At 45.8% G+C, this 22,383-nt stretch overlaps 1 protein-coding gene across 4 annotated transcripts in view; it reads right to left on the reverse strand.

Annotated features, from left to right (window-relative positions):
- Positions 1-5,944: 5,944 nt before the first annotated feature.
- Positions 5,945-22,383, reverse strand: part of LOC112214780 (RAS guanyl-releasing protein 2) — a 63,839-nt gene continuing 47,400 nt past the window's right edge. For 2 of the 4 annotated variants that reach the window (XM_024373793.2, XM_024373794.2), the window contains exons 14-17: positions 10,781-10,817; positions 8,572-8,730; positions 6,975-7,079; positions 6,316-6,829 (exon numbers count right to left, since the gene is read on the reverse strand). In XM_024373793.2, coding sequence (XP_024229561.1) covers positions 7,021-7,079; positions 8,572-8,730; positions 10,781-10,817 — 255 coding nt within the window. In that variant the 3' untranslated portion in view covers positions 6,316-6,829; positions 6,975-7,020. Of the gene's footprint in view, positions 6,253-6,315; positions 6,830-6,974; positions 7,080-8,491; positions 8,550-8,571; positions 8,731-10,780; positions 10,818-22,383 lie in introns of those variants that run through there. The other 2 variants (XR_006078950.1, XM_042298403.1) reach the window with 2 other exon arrangements.

The following is a 22,383-nucleotide window of genomic DNA, read 5'->3' on the forward strand; positions in this document are numbered from 1 at the left end:
TCCTCCGGCACCCCGTAGTGCCGGAAGACGTAGGGGTGAACGGGAGGAGACGGCAGGACTTAGAGAACCGATCCACAATCACCAGAACCGTGGTGTTGCCCTGAGACAGGGGAAGGTCGGTCAGGAAATCTACGGATAGATGTCAGCGGGGACAGAGGGGTCAGCGGGGACAGAGGGGTCGGAGGGGACATACAGAGCCATAAACAAATAGGGAATAAGCTGCTCTTCTTTTTTGCCCATCTTCCTCCCGGGTAGCTATTGACAACAGGCCCGGGCCCAGCGGCGCCTCAGCCTGGAGCTGTAACTAGATAAGTCAGAGGCATGCTATCGCTGATCCCTCGGTCGGGAGATCCAATCTGCCGGTCCATCACTCAAATGCACGGCCCAGGCAAGAAGCGAGCGGCGAGCCCCTCCTCCTCGCCTTCCAATCCTGCAGCTTGAGGGATATTAAATATGCGCCCTGTCTCAGTAGCCGATGCAGTGTTATTGATTATGTGTCAATCCCGGCCGGCCACTGACGGTCGTTGCGGTATCAGTGACGGTTTTCTCTCAACTCGAACCCAACCAACTCTGTTAAATGAAAAGATCTAAATGAGAAGACATGAAGATATGAGAGTGTGTGTGTGTGTGTGTGTTTTGGGGAGGCGGGATCAGACAGGACAGTCTTAGGGCCCTCTGGGTTTCTGGAGCTGAAAGACAAATACTAGAAATACACACTTTATACTACTAACTGATTCCCTTTTATGATGTCTCTTATACCCCGGCTTTCAACCAATCAGCATTCAGGGCTCCAACCACCCAGTTTATAATGAGGATTCTAGCAGACTAGCACCCTAGAGTGAGGAGCACTGGGACGTTTTGCAATGAGTCTCGTGCAATTAAGGCTGCAGCACGGTCTGTCTGTGAGAGTGTACTCACCAACCACGGTCTGTCTGTGAGAGTGTACTCACCAACCACGGTCTGTCTGTGAGAGTGTACTCACCAACCACGGTCTGTCTGTGAGAGTGTACGGTCTCACCAACCACGGTCTGTCTGTGAGAGTGTACTCACCAACCACGGTCTGTCTGTGAGAGTGTACTCACCAACCACGGTCTGTCTGAGAGTGAGAGTGTACTCACCAACCACGGTCTGTCTGTGAGTGAGTGTACTCACCAACCACGGTCTGTCTGTGAGAGTGTACTCACCAACCACGGTCTGTCTGTGAGAGTGTACTCACCAACCACGGTCTGTCTGTGAGAGTGTACTCACCAACCACGGTCTGTCTGTGAGTGTACTCACCAACCAGTCTGTACTCACCAACCACGGTCTGTCTGTGAGAGTGTACTCACCAACCACGGTCTGTCTGTGAGTGACGGTCTGTCTGTGTACTCACCAACCACGGTCTGTCTGTGAGAGTGTACTCACCAACCACGGTCTGTCTGTGAGAGTGTACTCACTCAACCACGGTCTGTCTGTGAGAGTGTACTCACCAACCACGGTCTGTCTGTGAGAGTGTACTCACCAACCACGGTCTGTCTGTGAGAGTGTACTCACCAACCACGGTCTGTCTGTGAGAGTGTACTCACCAACCACGGTCTGTCTGTGAGAGTGTACTCACCAACCAAAAAAGGAAGATACGGTCTGTCAGTGTAAATACGGTCTGTCTGTGAGAGTGTACTCACCAACCAAAAAAAGGAAGATACTGTCAGAAATACCTTTTTTTTTTTTTTTAATTTTAAAATGTGGACAGGATGAGAAGCTACTGTTAACTAATTAAAGATCCCCTCTCTAATCATAAAGACTGAGGCTCTATCTGGAAAGTGTGTGGCATAACAAATAGTCCATATCCCAGTGGTGTTACAGGTCCCATAGAGAGACAGACTGGGAACATACTTATTAAGCCCATGCCACTCAAGATCCTCCTCTCTCCCTCCCCAAACCAATCAACAAACTCATACATCACTACGGAGGAGGGGTGAGAGAATAAATGGCAGGCAGTGATAACCGAGCAGTGATAACAGAGTAAAATAAATCTGTTGGTTTTCTTTTAATATTTAATGACTTTACACCCAGCAAACCTGTGTGTGTGTGTGTGGGGGGGGGGTTTAAGTGCAAAAATTTACTGATTCCATTAATCCAAAACGTTTATTAACTTGTGTTTATAGGAATGCTACCCTTTCCTCGTGACAGAACATGTATTATGCATTTCCTCTACGTGCAATGCTCTTTCTACCCAATGACTGTGCCCCTGAGTGAGTGCCCACCCCTTTTAACAGCTCAACAGCACCATCAAGTGGTCTATCCTGGTACTAGTAACACTGCTGGGGGTGCATATACGTGTCTGTGCCACTAGGGGGGCCCGTGTTGTGACTAAATGTACATGTATGAGTATGTTTTCTAATTCCTTAAACTGTTTGAGTAGACATTAAATCAATGTGTTTTAACATGGTGAACATGAGAATATAATTTACACATGTACACAGTCTACATAGAATCAAATCCCTGTCAGTCACTCAAGATGATCCACGTCCATGTCAACTAAACAGACTACAAATCAATTATCCACGTCCATGTCAACTAAACAGACTACAAATCAATATACACAGTGTACAAAACATGAGGAACATTTTCCATGACTTAGTTTTCACCTTGATTCGCCTGGTCAGTCTAAGATCCCTTATTGTTGTCACCTGTTAAAACCACTTCAATCAGTGTAGATGAAGGGGAGGAGACGGGTTAAAGAAGGATTTTTACGTTTCGAGACATGGATTGTGTATGTGTGAATGGGTAAGGCAAAAGATTTAAGTGCCTTTGAACAGGGTATGGTAGTAGGTGCCAGGCACACCCGTTTGAGTGTGTCAAGAAGTGCAACGCTGCTGGGTTGTTCAAGCTCAAGTGTCCCGTGTGTATCAAGAATGGTCCACCACCCAAAGAACATCCAGACAGCATTGGAGTCAACATGGGCCAGCATCCTTGTGGAACGCTTTCGACACCTTGTAGAGTCCATGCCCTGACAAATTGAGGCTGTTCTGAGGGCAAGGGGGGGGTGCAACTCAATATTAGCAAAGTGTTTCCCTAATGTTGGTACACTCAGTGTACTTTTCTTTAATAAGCATCTATTATTCTGATGGCATATGAGTCAGAGCTGGGTGAAATACATACAGTATTTAAATAGTATTTGAGATGTGCCTTACTATTCCATTCCTTCCATTGTACCGGGCAAGCTAAATTAATCGCAGCCCTAAAGTGCACTCCACACCAGAATATCAAAATAGGGCCTGTACGGTGTCCACATTAGGACATCCTCAACTCAACTGCTGAGACTGAAGCTGTCCTAATATGGACACCGTAGGTTTGAAACATTGTAGACTGAAGAGCAACAGGGCTTGTTCTACTGTACCAGTCTTCTCAAGGATCTGAGAATCCATTTTTGATCCAAACGGAATTCCTTCACATCAAGGTCGATGATGGAGATTGGCTAACAACGTGAGGCTATTTCCTGCAGCCTTCATTACAATGTAATTAGCTCCGGCACTATTCGATTTCCGTCACTGAGATCAATACTAGTCAGGGCCACAGCTAAACGACGGAGCAGGCCGGGCCTTCATGTAGCTGAGTGGAAAGTATCAATCATGGGCCTATCATACTGTTACCGTGGCCACACGCAGGGATGTTAGAAGTAGGTATATGAGGGTGGGTTGAGTGTTTGGATAAAATTGTGATTTTTTTATAGGGATTTTGAGAATAGAGGCAAATATGTGAGATATGACTACCAATATGCTTGTGTATGTTTAAGACACAACTATTGAGCATCTAAGCTTTGAGTGATTACAAATCAAACTGCTATCACCGTAATGTTATTGGTTTCTCTTCAGACAGAGGAAACCAAGGTGAAAAGTCTGACAAAATCACAACAAGAGCACTGTGATGTAATCAGTTCACTATATACCTAATTCATTTGATTAGTGTTGAGTGCAGGCGTTAACACAGGCCTCGGTGTGTGTGTGTTCTAAGGACAGTCTGACCATCAGTTCAGACAGTCCTTGACAACTCTGCTAATGTAATTACACCACAGCTAAGAAATTAAGTGAAACATCCACGCTCAGTCAATAAAGCACCAGAGACTAAGAGACTGAACTCTCCATTCATCCCACATGAGAGAACTCAGAAATATTCAATACAATAACGTCAGATGAAATAGCTGCATGAATCAATGTGCGAGATGGAAGCTGAGGAATCAAATAGTGCATTTCCACATAACAAATTGGGGGGTGATGAAACAACGGAGCCCCATTCATTTTCAAAGGAGGGAAGTGAAGTGTGTGTGTGTGGGAGGGGGGGGACTGTTGGGCGATGTGAACATGGGCGAGGGAGCATGAACAAGGCAGGACTAAAGTTGGGGAAAGCTGAACTTTATGCAAATACTCGCAACGCTATTGTCCAAGCAAAGCTCACTATAGCTTCCATACCCTACTTGATTGGATGTTGGTATCTAGCACTACCTTGCCTGCTTGCTAGCACCCACATGAGGGAGAAGCTGGAGCTTTACAGATTGCCGGATAGAAATGTAAACTTAATTTCCGATTGAGTCGGCACATACTACGTTTACGGTGAATGCAGTCTTGGCTAACGCGGGAACATTGCCTTTAAATTTCAATCGCGCTGTAACTTCTGTAATACGGATTGAATAGAGCCCTTTGTTTCTTTGGTAATAACAGAGCACATGGCCGGCTGGTTAAGAATTCCAATACACGATGGCAGGGAAAGTGGGTCGGATATAAACTTTAGACAAGGAATGTGTGGCGGGAATGGATTCGGTAAGAGTCACAAACACACACGGCGCGTCACTGGGTTGCTGTGCTATTAGTCCTATCATGTTGTGCATCCTTCTTAAAACAAATAGCAGAGAGTGATGCATTCTGCATTTAACACTGAGAAACAGCAGAGACATGCCAACAGAGTTACCAACATGACATCAGATGAAAGCATTAGTTCCCTTACTGTAACAAATGATACCCTTGTCCAGAGGGGAAACTGCCATGGTAGGGCTGGCAGTGTAGTTTTGGACATAAGTAAAGAAGCAGGATATACTGTACTGTATTAATGAAAGCCAGAGGAAGCAATTCCTTCAAAGATACACAAACAGCTAACATTGTGGGACTATCCCTCAGAGGATACAGACCCCAAAACTAATACGTTGAGGAGAATCTCTCGCCTACAGGATTTCATGTTGCCATTAAAAAAATGAAAAAATATATATATATATACGTGCGACATTAAAAATACACTTAACAGACATTTTGGCAAATGTGGATCCCCTTGAAGCATGCTTGATAAGACAATGGACTTACATGTCTCGTATTAAAATAGACGTTAAAATAGATGTCAATTCTCAGGACAATATATAACATTCACCGTTTCAAGCTACACTGAAAGTTACTGAGAGGAAAGGTCGTGTGTGGGTGCACTGAAACATAACAGTATTACAACAGTATACCGTGCATACACACCACAGTCAAATTACCATAGGAAAAGCATTGATATTCAGGTAAACAGGAGGACAAAAGCACAACAGCATTCAAATGCTATTCAAATGCAGGATGTACGTTCCACAGTCCATTTGAGTTGCTGTTGTTGTGCTAGATAGCGGTTTGATAACCAATCCACGAAAGCAGCAGTCGTTCTGGAGCCGAAACGTTTCATCTCGGACATCGAACATACCGTGTGTTTTATAAAGTTTCTCGCATTACATTTACAAAGAAACAAGCTACTCAGACAAAGCGAAGCTTTTCTCCCCAGAGAAAGCAGTTGGAAGTCCAGGTGGCATGTGGCCTATGGATTCTATCTTGGCAATAACAGCACCTCTTATATTTTGGAGAGACATCGTTTAGGTTATTAATATAGACATAATAATAACAACATATAGCTAAATGCATAGCTAAAACATACCACTTAGACTCGAAGGTAATAACATCACACTAAACACAATGTGATTTTATTTTCTATATTCAGTGTTAGGTAAACTAGGTAAGAGATATGAAAACATGGGCTTACATCCACATTTTAAAATATAGATTTAACACAGAAAGACATTTTGTACAAATTCACTTATATTGAGGGAGTTGAAATCTTGAGTAAATGTAAGGTTTGCATTTGCAGTATTTTTCCACTATGTGGCGGCATCTCTCTCTCGCTCTGTGTGTGAGTGACATGCCTTGAATAAAGTGGACAATGTTCTCTCTTCTACACAACCGACAATCATATCTGTTCTACCTAATGGCAGTCTGAATGTTGCAGATAGAAATGGAATGGAAATGGAATGACAGACAATCATATCTGTTCTACCTAATGGCAGTCTGAATGTTGCAGATAGAAATGGAATGGATAGAGCTGAAACGATTCCCTCTTTTAGACGACAGACAATCATATCTGTTCTACCTAATGGCAGTCTGAATGTTGCAGATAGAAATGGAATGGATAGAGCTGAAACGATTCCCTCTTTTAGACGACAGACAATCATATCTGTTCTACCTAATGGCAGTCTGAATGTTGCAGATAGAAATGGAATGGATAGAGCTGAAACGATTCCCTCTTTTAGACGACAGACAATCATATCTGTTCTACCTAATGGCAGTCTGAATGTTGCAGATAGAAATGGAATGGATAGAGCTGAAACGATTCCCTCTTTTAGACGACAAACAATCATAATCTGTACTTGATGATACATTTATATCTGCTTTATGTAACGTTGTACCCTGCTGAGCAGACCCCAGCAGGCTTCTGGCTCCCGACCACTGTTGTTTCCTCCTGGCAGTGTTTGGCTGTATGAATGCCAGAGTACGTAGGACTTCTAGGAAAGTTATAAAAAGAGAAGTCATTCATTAATCTGACTACCGGTACTTGAATACGTGAATTGATTGTTCATTGAAATCACATTAGGCTACTTCAGTCATTGGCTCGTGTAGCTATTATAGTAGCTACAGAATGCATTTTACCTGAAGGGACATATCAGGCCAGGCCTGCCTATTGGTTATCATCTGGTTATAGATGGACATCAAACACACCTTCCTCCACTGCCTGGAGATCTTCCTCTACAATCACTGAGAGCGAGAGCGAGCAACAGAGGAGAGAGAGAGAAAGAGAGAGACAGACAGACACAGAAGAGTTCAGTGACCATGGTTACTACTGTCTACTGTCTCGTCCACCCATGAACATCATTGCATACTCTCCCCATTAGACAAGGGCATTGTTGAACGGCATACAACTCTAAAACAATATAATTCTATAACACAGCGCTATACAGAGGGAACCGTCCATTCCCAGCGGCTTAATTGTGCCTGGATGTATTATTTATGCTGCAGTAGTTTGTGTCATGGGGCTAGGGTCAGTCTGTTATCCGGTGTCCTGTGTGAATTTAAGTATGCTCTCTCTAATTCTCTCTCTTTCTTTCTCTTTCTTTCTTTCTTTCTCTCTCTCTCTGTGGACCTGAGCCCTAGGACCATTCCTCAGGACTACCTAGCTTGATGAATCCTTGCTGTCCCCACTCCACCTGGCCGTGCTGCTGCTCCAGTTTCAACTGTTCTGCCTGCGGCTATGGAACCCTGACCTGTTCACCAGATGTGCTACCTGTCCCAGACATGCTGTTTTCAACTCTCTAGAGACATCAGGAGCGGTAGAGATACTCTGAATGATCGGCTATGAAAAGCAAACTGACATTTTACTCCCGAGGTGCTGACCTGTGTCACCCTCTACAACCATGGTGATTATTATTATTTGACCATGCTAGTCATTTATGAACATTTGAACATTTGGCCATGTTCTGTTATAATCTCCACCCGACACAGCCAGAAGAGGACTGGCCACTCCTCAGAATCTGTTTCCTCTCTCGGTATCTTCCTAGGTTTTGGCCTTTCTAGGGAGTTTTTCCTAGCCACCGTGCTTCTACACCTGCATTGCTTGCTGTTTGGGGTTTGAGGCTGAGTTTCTGTACAGCACTTTGTGGCATCAGCTGATGTAAGAAGAGCTTTATAAATACATTTGATTGATTGATGTATGATTCCTCCGCTCATTACATTGCTGTGATTTGTGTCACATTTACATTGCAAATCACAGGCTGGTAAGAATGCCCCAAATGTCTTTGTGTGTCTCAACTATTTGGGGAGAAACATTACACACACTTTGAATAGTGAGCATGGTAAAATGAGTGAAAGGGATCCTCGAACAAAACTAACAATGACCCAATCATTCATTTCAACTACATGCTAATGGTGGACCCGTTTTCAAATCAGATTTTGGACCTGATTTACTAGGCATTTGTGCCAGGCACATTCCCGGTGGACCTGTTTTTGAGTGACACCAAATCTGAAGAATCGTGGTCAGATATGGCCATTGTATTAGTGAAACCAGATTGGGGGTTGGAGGGGGTCTCTCACCTGTGTTCTGTAGGCTTGGTGTGGTGTTGGCCAGGGGCGGGAAGCTGTAGGAGCGAGCCTGAAGGGAGGGGGTCTCTCACCTGTGTTCTGTAGGCTTGGTGGGGTGTTGGCCAGGGGCGGGAAGCTGTAGGAGCGAGCCTGAAGGGAGGGGGTCTCTCACCTGTGTTCTGTAGGCTTGGTGGGGTGTTGGCCAGGGGCGGGAAGCTGTAGGAGCGAGCCTGAAGGGAGGGGGCATGCTCATGGCTGATGCTCTTGGTCCGTTTACGACACTCCACAGCCAGACGACCTCGACACGCCTTGTGACAATTAATTCCACACGCTGTCCGAGGAAGGGAGGGAGAGACGGAGGGAGTGAGTAGGGGGGGATGGGTAGAGAAAGAGGAGGGGATAGAGAGGGAGAGAAAGAGGAAGAGGGTGAGAGATGAGCAGAGAAAGAGGAGGAGATAGGTAGAGAGTAAGGGTGAGAAGGAAGATAGGGAATGAGGGAAGAATGCAGGATGAGATGGGGAGTAAGGGGTGGAGCGTTAGATGAAGTATGCAAGGTTGAGAAGGAGAGAGAGAGGGAAAGTTGGATATAGAGGGAGGGGTGCAAATAGAATCATTGGGGCAAAGGGAAGAGTGAGTGGTGAGAGGTAGGTGCGCTTACACGCAGTGCAGATACACACACACACACAGCCAGACAGACCCTGACAACAGCTGGCAACAAAGGACCCTCTAGGAGCAGGGAGAAAAGGGGGAGCAGGGATGTCCAGGGGGTCAGTGAGAGAAATTCAGAGTAATGAAACACATACCTAGATATACACACACACCTATACTCATTCATTTACACACACCTATACTCATTAATTTACACACACGCTCAGTAAAACGTCAGCATCAGCGAAAGTTAGTTTTAACAAAATGTATTCTCTCCCATATACCATCCAGACTGATCGAGACTCCACACACTCTCTCTCTGTCACACACACACACACACACACACACACACACGTCAGACACTCATCATTACTGTTCTGCGCCAATTCATTTCAATTATCCGCTGCCACCGCCTCCCCCACTCGGTGACTGGGGCCAACGATGGTAATGGAAATGAATGGCTGGGACTTCTCATTGAATTCCACACAAGGCCCTCAGCAGAGTAGAGCAGCCTGGTACACTCACAACTGGACTCACACCCAGCACCCTAAATAGCACCCTATTCCCTAAGAAGTGCACAACTTTTGACCAGGGCCCATAGTGCTCGGGATAAAAATAGTACACTACATAGGGAATAGGGTTCCATTTGGGAGAGACAGACAGACAGACACAGTCTACTGAGTGTAGTACAGAGAGAGTGCAGGTGTACGCTTAAAGGAGAGTTGGAGCTAATGGAAGTCTGCCATGTGACTCATCCCAATGTCAACACATGGTCAGACTACTTTACATTATCCTCATTCAGGGCTCCCAATGTCAACACATGGTCAGACTACTTTACATTATCCTCATTCAGGGCTCCCAATGACAACACATGGTCAGACGACCTTACATTATCCTCAGTCAGGGCTCCCAATGACAACACATGGTCAGACTACCTTACATTATCCTCATTCAGGGCTCCCAATGACAACACATGGTCAGACTACTTTACATTATCCTCATTCAGGGCTCCCAATGACAACACATGGTCAGACTACTTTACATTATCCTCAGTCAGGGCTCCCAATGACAACACATGGTCAGACTACTTTACATTATCCTCAGTCAGGGCTCCCAATGACTACACATGGTCAGACTACCTTACATTATCCTCATTCAGGGCTCCCAATGACAACACATGGTCAGACTACCTTACATTATCCTCATTCAGGGCTCCCAATGACAACACATGGTCAGACTACCTTACATTATCCTCAGTCAGGGCTCCCAATGTCAACACATGGTCAGACGACCTTACATTATCCTCAGTCAGGGCTCCCAATGACAACACATTTAATGATGATCCTTTGTGCTCTGTTCACGTGTTGACATAGGGAGCCCTGTCAGCAGATAATGTCATGTACTCTGATATATTTGCCATGGTTGCCATGCCGTTGACATTAAGCTCAAAGCCACCTTTGGGTTTGAGTGATGATTGTTTGCAATCGATGATGACAAAGGGAATTGGTAATTCAATGGCGCCATGTGCGGAAGAATTCATAAAAAATGTATTTCATAGACATGTTGGGGCAGAATTATTTTATTTATTTATTTCATAGACATATTGGGGCAGATTTATTTTATTTATTTATTTCATAGACATGTTGGGGCAGAATTATTTTATTTATTTATTTCATAGACATGTTGGGGCTATTTGAACTATTCAAGTTAGATACATGTATTGATACTCTTACCTTTACACTTGTATCCCTGTTTGTAGAAGCCCCATATCTGGAGAGAGAGAGAAGTAATTTGTCACTTCTTTTCATGAGATTCTTGGAACATGAAGGAGACAGAGGGAGGTGGGGGAAGTGACAGATGAAGGCAGAGTAACAAGGAGGAAAGAGAGAGAAGAGGATGAAAAATACAGAGGAGGAGCAGGTGGTTGTGGGTAGAGAGAGAGGGAGAGGTAGAAAGAGAGACAGGTAGAAACAAAGCAGTTTATGTGCCAAGAAGCATGCAGTTTATTAGGCTCCAGATGAAATACGTTACGATGAACTTTACAGGATGGTGAAAGTGGTTGCTTGAAGCTAGATGCTCCTTTATAATTAATATCAGGGGTCTTATTTCAAATGTATTTGAATTGAACCTTTATTTAACTAGGCAAGTCAGTTAACAACAAGCTCTTATTTACGATGACGGCCTACCCCAGCCAAACCCTCCCACAACCCTTAACGACGCTGGGCCAATTGTGCACTGCCCTATGGGACTCCAGGATCACGGCCAGTTGTGATACAGCCCGAGATCTGTAGTAATGCAACTAGCACTGAGATGCAGTGCCTTACACCCCTGCGCCACTCAGTAAGGTTATTCTGGTGACACAATCATGGATTGGCTGTCGTAAAGACAACAGCTTTTTTTGTCCATAATAATCTCATTATGTAGGCTATACCCTCACTGTATCTGTTAGCTGTAGACTATACCCTCACTGTAGCTGGTAGCTGTAGACTATACCCTCACTGTATCTGGTAGCTGTAGACTATACCCTCACTGTATCTGGTAGCTGTACCCTCACTGTATCTGGTAGCTGTAGACTATACCCTCACTGTATCTGTTAGCTGTAGACTATACCCTCACTGTATCTGGTAGCTGTACCCTCACTGTATCTGTTAGCTGTAGACTATACCCTCACTGTATCTGGTAGCTGTAGACTATACCCTCACTGTATCTGTTAGCTGTAGACTATACCCTCACTGTATCTGGTAGCTGTACCCTCACTGTATCTGGTAGCTGTAGACTATACCCTCACTGTATCTGTTAGCTGTAGGCTATACCCTCACTGTATCTGGTAGCTGTAGGCTATACCCTCACTGTATCTGGTCGCTGTAGACTATACCCTCACTGTATCTGGTAGCTGTAGACTATACTACCCTCACTGTATCTGTTAGCTGTAGGCTATACCCTCACTGTATCTGGTAGCCTCACTGTATCTGTTAGCTGTAGGCTATACCCTCACTGTATCTGTAGCTGTACTATACCCTCACTGTATCTGTAGCTATACCCTCACTGTATCTAGCACTGTATCTGGTAGCTGTAGGCTATACCCTCACTGTATCTGGTAGCAGTACCCTCACTGTATCTGTTAGCTGTACCCTCACTGTATCTATACCCTCACTGTATCTGGTAGCTGTAGCCCTCACTGTATCTGGTAGCTGTAGGCTATACCCTCACTGTATCTGCTGTAGCTGTACCCCTCACTGTATCTGGTAGCTGTAGCTATACCCTCACTGTATCTGGTAGCTGTAGACTATACCCTCACTGTATCTGTTAGCTGTACCCTCACTGTATCTGGTAGCTGTAGGCTATACCCTCACTGTATCTGGTAGCTGTAGACTATACCCTCACTGTATCTGTTAGCTGTAGGCTATACCCTCACTGTATCTGGTAGCTGTAGGCTATACCCTCACTGTATCTGGTCGCTGTAGACTATACCCTCACTGTATCTGGTAGCTGTAGACTATACCCTCACTGTATCTGTTAGCTGTAGGCTATACCCTCACTGTATCTGTTAGCTGTAGGCTATACCCTCACTGTATCTGTTAGCTGTAGGCTATACCCTCACTGTATCTGTAGACTATACCCTCACTGTATCTGGTAGCTATACCCTCGCTGTATCTGGTAGCTGTAGGCTATACCCTCACTGTATCTGGTAGCAGTACCCTCACTGTATCTGTTAGCTGTACCCTCACTGTATCTGGTAGCTGTAGACTATACCCTCACTGTATCTGGTAGCTGTAGGCTATACCCTCACTGTATCTGTTAGCTGTACCCTCACTGTATCTGGTAGCTGTACCCTCACTGTATCTGGTAGCTGTAGACTATACCCTCACTGTATCTGCTGTAGCTATACCCTCACTGTATCTGGTAGCTGTACTATACATCACTGTATCTGGTAGCTGTAGACTATACCCTCACTGTATCTGTTAGCTGTAGGCTATACCCTCACTGTATCTGGTAGCTGTACCCTCACTGTATCTGGTAGCTGTAGACTATACCCTCACTGTATCTGGTAGCTGTACCCTCACTGTATCTGTTAGCTGTAGACTATACCCTCACTGTATCTGGTAGCTGTACCCTCACTGTATCTGGTAGCTGTAGGCTATACCCTCACTGTATCTGGTAGCTGTAGACTATACCCTCACTGTATCTGGTAGCTGTACCCTCACTGTATCTGGTACCCTCACTGTATCTGTAGCTGTAGCTATACCCTCACTGTATCTGTTAGCTGTAGCTGTACCCTCACTGTATCTGGTAGCTGTAGACTATACCCTCACTGTATCTGGTAGCTGTACCCTCACTGTATCTGGTAGCTATACCCTCACTGTATCTGTTAGCTGTAGACTATACCCTCACTGTATCTGGTAGGTAGCTGTACCCTCACTGTATCTGGTAGCTGTAGACTATACCCTCACTGTATCTGTTAGCTGTAGGCTATACCCTCACTGTATCTGGTAGCTGTAGGCTATACCCTCACTGTATCTGGTAGCTGTAGACTATACCCTCACTGTATCTGTAGCTGTAGACTATACCCTCACTGTATCTGTTAGCTGTAGGCTATACCCTCACTGTATCTGGTAGCTGTAGACTCACTGTATCTGTTAGCTGTAGGCTATACCCTCACTGTATCTGTTAGCTGTAGACTATACCCTCACTGTATCTGGTAGCTGCTATACCCTCACTGTATCTGGTAGCTGTAGGCTATACCCTCACTGTATCTGGTAGCTATACCCTCACTGTATCTGTTAGCTGTAGACTATACCCTCACTGTATCTGGTAGCTATACCCTCGCTGTATCTGGTAGCTGTAGGCTATACCCTCACTGTATCTGGTAGCAGTACCCTCACTGTATCTGTTAGCTGTACCCTCACTGTATCTGGTAGCTGTAGACTATACCCTCACTGTATCTGGTAGCTGTACCCTCACTGTATCTGTAGCTGGACTATACCCTCAGCTGGTAGCTATACCCTCACTGTATCTGGTAGCTGTAGACTATACCCTCACTGTATCTGGTAGCTGTACCCTCACTGTACCCTCACTGTATCTGGTAGCTGTAGCCCTCACTGTATCTGGTAGCTGTAGGCTATACCCTCACTGTATCTGGTAGCTGTACCCTCACTGTATCTGTTAGCTGTAGACTATACCCTCACTGTATCTGGTAGCTGTAGCTATGCCCTCACTGTATCTGGTAGCTGTAGGCTATACCCTCACTGTATCTGTTAGCTGTACCCTCACTGTATCTGGTAGCTGTAGACTATACCCTCACTGTATCTGGTAGCAGTACCCTCACTGTATCTGTTAGCTGTACCCTCACTGTATCTGGTAGCTGTAGGCTATACCCTCACTGTATCTGTTAGCTGTAGGCTATACCCTCACTGTATCTGTTAGCTGTAGGCTATACCCTCACTGTATCTGTAGACTATACCCTCACTGTATCTGGTAGCTATACCCTCACTGTATCTGGTAGCTGTAGACTATACCCTCACTGTATCTGGTAGCTGTACCCTCACTGTATCTGGTAGCTGTAGGCTATACCCTCACTGTATCTGGTAGCTGTAGGCTATACCCTCACTGTATCTGTTAGCTGTAGACTATACCCTCACTGTATCTGGTAGCTGTAGACTACTGTATCTGTTAGCTGTACTATACCTCTCACTGTATCTGGTAGCTGTACCCTCACTGTATCTGGTAGCTGTAGACTATACCCTCACTGTATCTGGTAGCTGTAGACTATACCCTCACTGTATCTATACCCTCACTGTATCTGGTAGCTGTAGGCTATACCCTCACTGTATCTGGTAGCTGTGACTATACCCTCACTGTATCTGGTAGCTGTAGGCTATACCCTCACTGTATCTGGTAGCTGTACCCTCACTGTATCTGGTAGCTGTAGACTATACCCTCACTGTATCTGGTAGCTAGGCTATACCCTCACTGTATCTGTTAGCTGTAGGCTATACCCTCACTGTATCTGGTAGCTGTACCCTCACTGTATCTGTTAGCTGTAGGCTATACCCTTACTGTATCTGTTAGCTGTACCCTCACTGTATCTGTTAGCTGTAGACTATACCCTCACTGTATCTGGTAGCTGTACTCTCACTGTATCTGGTAGCTGTAGGCTATACCCTCACTGTATCTGTTAGCTGTACCCTCACTGTATCTGGTAGCTGTACCCTCACTGTATCTGGTAGCTGTACCCTCACTGTATCTGGTAGCTGTACCCTCACTGTATCTGTTAGCTGTAGGCTATACCCTCACTGTATCTGGTAGCTGTACCCTCACTGTATCTGGTAGCTGTAGACTATACCCTCACTGTATCTGGTAGCTGTACCCTCACTGTATCTGGTAGCTGTACCCTCACTGTATCTGGTAGCTGTAGACTATACCCTCACTGTATCTGTTAGCTGTAGGCTATACCCTCACTGTATCTGGTAGCTGTACCCTCACTGTATCTGTTAGCTGTAGACTATACCCTCACTGTATCTGGTAGCTGTACCCTCACTGTATCTGGTAGCTGTAGGCTATACCCTCACTGTATCTGGTAGCTGTACCCTCACTGTATCTGGTAGCTGTAGGCTATACCCTCACTGTATCTGGTAGCTGTACCCTCACTGTATCTGGTAGCTGTAGCTATACCCTCACTGTATCTGGTAGCTGTAGCTATACCCTCACTGTATCTGGTAGCTGTACCCTCACTGTATCTGGTAGCTGTAGGCTATACCCTCACTGTATCTGGTAGCTGTCAGACTATACCCTCACTGTATCTGTTAGCTGTAGACTATACCCTCACTGTATCTGGTAGCTGTACCCTCCCTCACTGTATCTGGTAGCTGTAGACTATACCCTCACTGTATCTGGTAGCTGTACCCTCACTGTATCTGGTAGCTGTAGGCTATACCCTCACTGTATCTGGTAGCTGTACCCTCACTGTATCTGTTAGCTGTAGACTATACCCTCACTGTATCTGGTAGCTGTAGGCTATACCCTCACTGTATCTGTTAGCTGTAGACTATACCCTCACTGTATCTGGTAGCTGTACCCTCACTGTATCTGTTAGCTGTAGGCTATACCCTCACTGTATCTGGTAGCTGTACCCTCACTGTATCTGTTAGCTGTAGGCTATACCCTCACTGTATCTGGTAGCTGTACCCTCACTGTATCTGTTAGCTGTAGACTATACCCTCACTGTATCTGGTAGCTGTACCCTCACTGTATCTGTTAGCTGTAGGCTATACCCTTACTGTATCTGTTAGCTGTACCCTCACTGTATCTGTTAGCTGTAGACTATACCCTCACTGTATCTGGTAGCTGTACTCTCACTGTATCTGGTAGCTGTAGGCTATACCCCACTCATCTGTATCTGTTAGCTGTAGGCTATACCCTCACTGTATCTGTTAGCTGTACCCTCACTGTATCTGTTAGCTGTAGACTATACCCTCACTGTATCTGGTAGCTGTACCCTCACTGTATCTGTTAGCTGTAGGCTATACCCTCACTGTATCTGGTAGCTGTACCCTCACTGTATCTGTTAGCTGTAGACTATACCCTCACTGTATCTGGTAGCTGTACTCTCACTGTATCTGGTAGCTGTAGGCTATACCCTCACTGTATCTGGTAGCTGTAGACTATACCCTCACTGTATCTGGTAGCTGTAGACTATACCCTCACTGTATCTGGTAGCTGTACCCTCACTGTATCTGGTAGCTGTAGACTATACCCTCACTGTATCTGTTAGCTGTAGACTATACCCTCACTGTATCTGTTAGCTGTAGGCTATACCCTCACTGTATCTGGTAGCTGTACCCTCACTGTATCTGTTAGCTGTAGACTATACCCTCACTGTATCTGGTAGCTGTACCCTCACTGTATCTGTTAGCTGTAGGCTATACCCTCACTGTATCTGGTAGCTGTACCCTCACTGTATCTGTTAGCTGTAGACTATACCCTCACTGTATCTGGTAGCTGTACCCTCACTGTATCTGGTAGCTGTCAGTATCTATACCCTCACTGTATCTGTTAGCTGTAGGCTATACCCTCACTGTATCTGTAGCTGTAGACTCACTGTATCTGTTAGCTGTAGGCTATACCCTCACTGTATCTGGTAGCTGTACCCTCACTGTATCTGTTAGCTGTAGGCTATACCCTCACTGTATCTGGTAGCTGTACCCTCACTGTATCTGTTAGCTGTAGACTATACCCTCACTGTATCTGGTAGCTGTACCCTCACTGTATCTGGTAGCTGTAGACTATACCCTCACTGTATCTGGTAGCTAGACTATACCCTCACTGTATCTGGTAGCTGTAGACTATACCCTCACTGTATCTGGTAGACTATACCCTCACTGTATCTGGTAGCTGTAGACTATACCCTCACTGTATCTGGTAGCTGTAGACTATACCCTCACTGTATCTGTTAGCTGTAGACTATACCCTCACTGTATCTGGTAGCTGTACCCTCACTGTATCTGGTAGCTGTAGACTATACCCTCACTGTATCTGGTAGCTGACTACCCTCACTATCTGGTAGCTGTACCCTCACTGTATCTGTTAGCTGTAGGCTATACCCTTACTGTATCTGTTAGCTGTACCCTCACTGTATCTGTTAGCTGTAGACTATACCCTCACTGTATCTGGTAGCTGTACTCACTGTATCTGGTAGCTGTAGGCTATACCCTCACTGTATCTGTTAGCTGTAGGCTATACCCTCACTGTATCTGTTAGCTGTAGACTCACTGTATCTGTTAGCTGTAGGCTATACCCTCACTGTATCTGGTAGCTGTACCCTCACTTTATCTGTTAGCTGTAGGCTATACCCTCACTGTATCTGGTAGCCGTACTCTCACTGTATCTGTTAGTTGTAGACTATACCCTCACTGTATCTGGTAGCCGTACTCTCACTGTATCTGGTAGCTGTAGGCTATACCCTCACTGTATCTGGTAGCTGTAGACTATACCCTCACTGTATCTGGTAGCTGTAGACTATACCCTCACTGTATCTGGTAGCTAGACTATACCCTCAGACTATAGCTGACTATACCCTCACTGTATCTGTTAGCTGTAGACTATACCCTCACTGTATCTGGTAGCTGTAGACTATACCCTCACTGTAGCTGGTAGCTGTACCCTCACTGTATCTGGTAGCTGTAGACTATACCCTCACTGTATCTGGTAGCTGTACCCTCACTGTATCCGGTAGCTGTAGGCTATACCCTCACTGTATCCGGTAGCTGTAGGCTAGAGTGCACGTGCCAAGACCAGAGTGGGCACATTCACTATATAACACAACATTTTAGAGTTGAAAATGCGATGAAAACCACTGTATTTATAGCCTGTATTTATGGCCTGTATTTTTTTATTTCGGGACATGGGAATTTAACCGCAAAAGTTATTATATGTGCACTACTTTTATCTGAGTTAATTTGATGGAAAAACATTCAAAAATGCAGATTAAAATCTGTCAACAATTGGACGGAAACCGAGCTACTGATAGGAAGTGTGAGAGAGAAAGAGAAAATGAGCATTAGAGGTAGAAAGAGAGAGGTAGAAGAGAAGGGAGGTAGTGGGAGAGTGAGATCAAGCAGGCACTAGGAGCCCACCGCGGGGGAACAATGACATGAAAGACTGGTCCAGGAGATCACAGCCACACCAGAGATCTGAGGACAGAGAATATCCCGACCCCACACACACACACACACACACACACACACACACACACACACACACACACACACACACACACACACACACACGGACGGACACACACCCCGGACGGACAGACACACACACACATGGACAGACACACACATGGACAGACACACACATGGACGGACACACACATGGACGGACACACACATGGACGGACACACACATGGACGGACACACACATGGACGGACACACACGGACGGACACACACGGACGGACGGACACGGACGGACGGACAAACACATGGACGGACAAACACATGGACGGACACACACATGGACGGACACACACATGGACGGACACACACGGACGGACACACACGGACGGACAGACACGGACGGACAGACACACAAACACAGGACAGGACATGGACAGAAACACAGGACGGACACACACATGGACGGACACACACATGGACGGACACACACATGGACGGACACACACATGGACGGACACACACATGGACGGACACACACATGGACGGACACACACATGGACGGACAGACACACACGGACAGACAGACACACAAACACAGGACGGACACAAACACAGGACGGACACACACACAGGACGGACACACACACGGACGGACACACACATGGACGGACACACACACGGACGGACACACACACGGACGGACACACACATGGACGGACACACACATGGACGGACACACACATGGACGGACACACACATGGACGGACACACACACACACACACACACACATACTGCAGGGACCGACAAACGAACACAAACAAGCCTCGATGGCACCAAAACCCTGACCAGACATGGCTTCAAAGAGTATACATTTGCTTTCCTAAACTAGACCAACAGGACATAAAAACCTCTCATCAGTCAGACACCAAGAAAAAGGGCTACATCCCACATCCACAGATATGGCTTTGTAGAGAACTAAACACCAATCCTTACAACTGACCCCTTGTATAACCAATATCTCTAGCCCCTAGAGCATAACAACACTCTCTCCCTCCCTGGCTACATACCAAATGGGCCCTGGTCAAATATAGGGAAGAGGATGCCAGTTGGGATTGCACTGTCCTTTATCTCCCAGCGTTGAACTACACCGTGAGTACCAACACCCATTCACAGGAAGCTTCAGTAAGTATGTGATGAGACTACAGTGGTGGTTGTCAGAGAGACATTAAAACAATGTTGGATTGTGAAGAGAAGTCTGATCCACTCCATAACGGTGGCGGGTGGCTTGTTTTTTCCAGTGCAGAAAAATGGGAAGTTGAATTGTTTTGTTTGACCCGAAGCCAACAGGAAAGCACGCAGGCAGGCAGGAAGTAGCTGGTGGCCCTGTCGCTCTGCCACACACTGTTACCGAGCTAATCTTTTCTCCCTCCCTCCATTTATTTTTTTATTACAATTTTCCCAGAAGGGCTTGGAAATTCCACTTAGATCCCTTGTGTGAATCATCAGTGTGTGTAGAAGGTGGGGGTGGGGGTGGGGTAAGTGTAAGGGTGTTTAAAAATAATTTTAAAAATTAAAAAGTGTGTATGAGTCAGACGCTGTGTGTGTTTGTTGATGTGCTGCACCTCATCTCTCTCTTTCTGTGCACCTGTTGGAGAGGTCACCCAGTCACCTCGGTATAAAGCCATCACTGGCTCTCATTACACACTCTGCTGACTCACTGGCCATGTGTGAGGCAACAGAGAGTTCCTCTGAAGAACTCAGACACCACTCGGTGTGTCTCCTCACACAAGCACATGAAAAACCAGGCTTGTCAAGGACCCAATTATCTGCCTACTGTGTTACCTCACCATCCCAGTGCTGTATCTCCAAATAATAGACCAGACCCAATATTAATACAGAATAATACATGCGGTTACTGTCCAGAACTTTCACAAAAATATCTCAGAATACTCAAAGCGACAGGGCGTGTCCATTCATTTTTTTTTCATTGAACCTTTATTTAACTAGGCAAGTCAGTTAAGAACAAATTCTTATTTTACAATGACGGCGACCCCAGACAAACCCTTCCCTAACCCGGACAGCGCTGGGCCAATTGTGCACCGCCCTATGGGACTCTCGATCACGGCCGGTTGTGATACAGCCCGGGATCGAACCAGGGTCTGTAGTGACGCCTCTAGCACTGAGATGCAGTGCCTTGGACCGCTGTGCCACTCGAGAGCCATCAATGGTCATCAATGACATTCTGTCCAAACGGCCCTTTCACCAATCAATTTAATCAATCCAATTAAAAATGCATTGAAGACAGTAGGGAATAGTAGAGGAATAGAGAGCTATACAAAATCCTAGCAATTTTGACCAAGGCTCTCTTTTGTGATTGAAATCATCTATTTTAAGACATTGTGGTAATTGGTCTGTATGAGTCTGTATTGTACTTTAGAGGGAGGATGGATGGTCAAACTACCATTTACTACCAAGATGTCGTAGCAGTCAATCGTCTTTGTCCTGTCGTGTCCTTTGTATACATCTTTTTACATATTTTTCTTTGCATATCTTTTTAAAATATTTTCCTAAACCTCAACTTCTAAATACTCTCCTGCAACCCGCCTCACCCAATGTGGTGTGGATCTGCTTTTTTTTCTAAAGTATTTATATTTACTTTGAAATACCTCAACTGAAGCTAGCCAGCTAACTACCTACCAGCTATCAGTCAGCAAACCATTGCTAGCGGTCATCAGCTAACCTCTAGCTCGGAAAGCTCTCGCCATTTCGAACAACGTGACTCAAACCAGAGCATAACGGACCTATTTCTCTCCATATCCCCGGATTCCTACCGCAAACTCTGAACATTTTTATCTGGATCTTCGCAACTAGCTAACTGCAATCCCGGGTGACCACTCCTGGCTAGTGTTTCCATCCCGGAGCAAGCACCAATTAGCCTGAAGCTAGCCCGGCCAGGGCTCCTGTTCTACCACCGAAGCCCACTCCCGGGCTACAATATCTAGTCCCCTTCTACTGCCGGTACGGGACACGGAACAACGCCGATCCTCTACGACTGGAATACCGACATAATCTGCCAAAGGATTCCAACAAGCCCCACAGGCGCGACGCCCGCTGAAGAAGGCCCATTCTGCTAACCTGCCAGGCCTGCTAGCTACCTAGAGCTACCTGGAACCCTACTAATTCCACGACTGGTCTATCGACGTCACCGCACGAAGAGGCAAAAACTGTCCCCATCTGCTAACTGCCAGCTTGCCTGCTCCGGTCTGCTAACTGTTAGCTTGCCTGCCCCGGTCTGCTAACTGCTAGCCCCTGCTAACTGCTTGCTTGCTAACCCGGTCTGCAAACAGCTAGCTTGCCAGCCCAGGTCTGCTAACTGCTAGCTTGTTTAGCCCCGGCCTACTAACTGTTAGCATCGGCCTGCTAACTGTCTGAATCGCCGTGTCCCCAGTCAGCCCAACCACTCACTGGACACATATGTTCACTTGGCTACGCATGCCTCTCTCTAATATCAATATGCCTTGTCCATTACTGTCCTGGTTAGTGATTACTGTCTTATTTCACTGTAGAGCCTCTAGCCCTGATCAATATGCCTTAACCAACCATGTTGTCCCACCTCCTACATATGCAATGACATCACCTGGTTTAAACGTCTCTAGAG

The sequence above is a fragment of the Oncorhynchus tshawytscha genome, linkage group LG15 (genome assembly GCF_018296145.1).
Source record: "Oncorhynchus tshawytscha isolate Ot180627B linkage group LG15, Otsh_v2.0, whole genome shotgun sequence".
Lineage (NCBI taxonomy): Eukaryota > Metazoa > Chordata > Actinopteri > Salmoniformes > Salmonidae > Oncorhynchus > Oncorhynchus tshawytscha.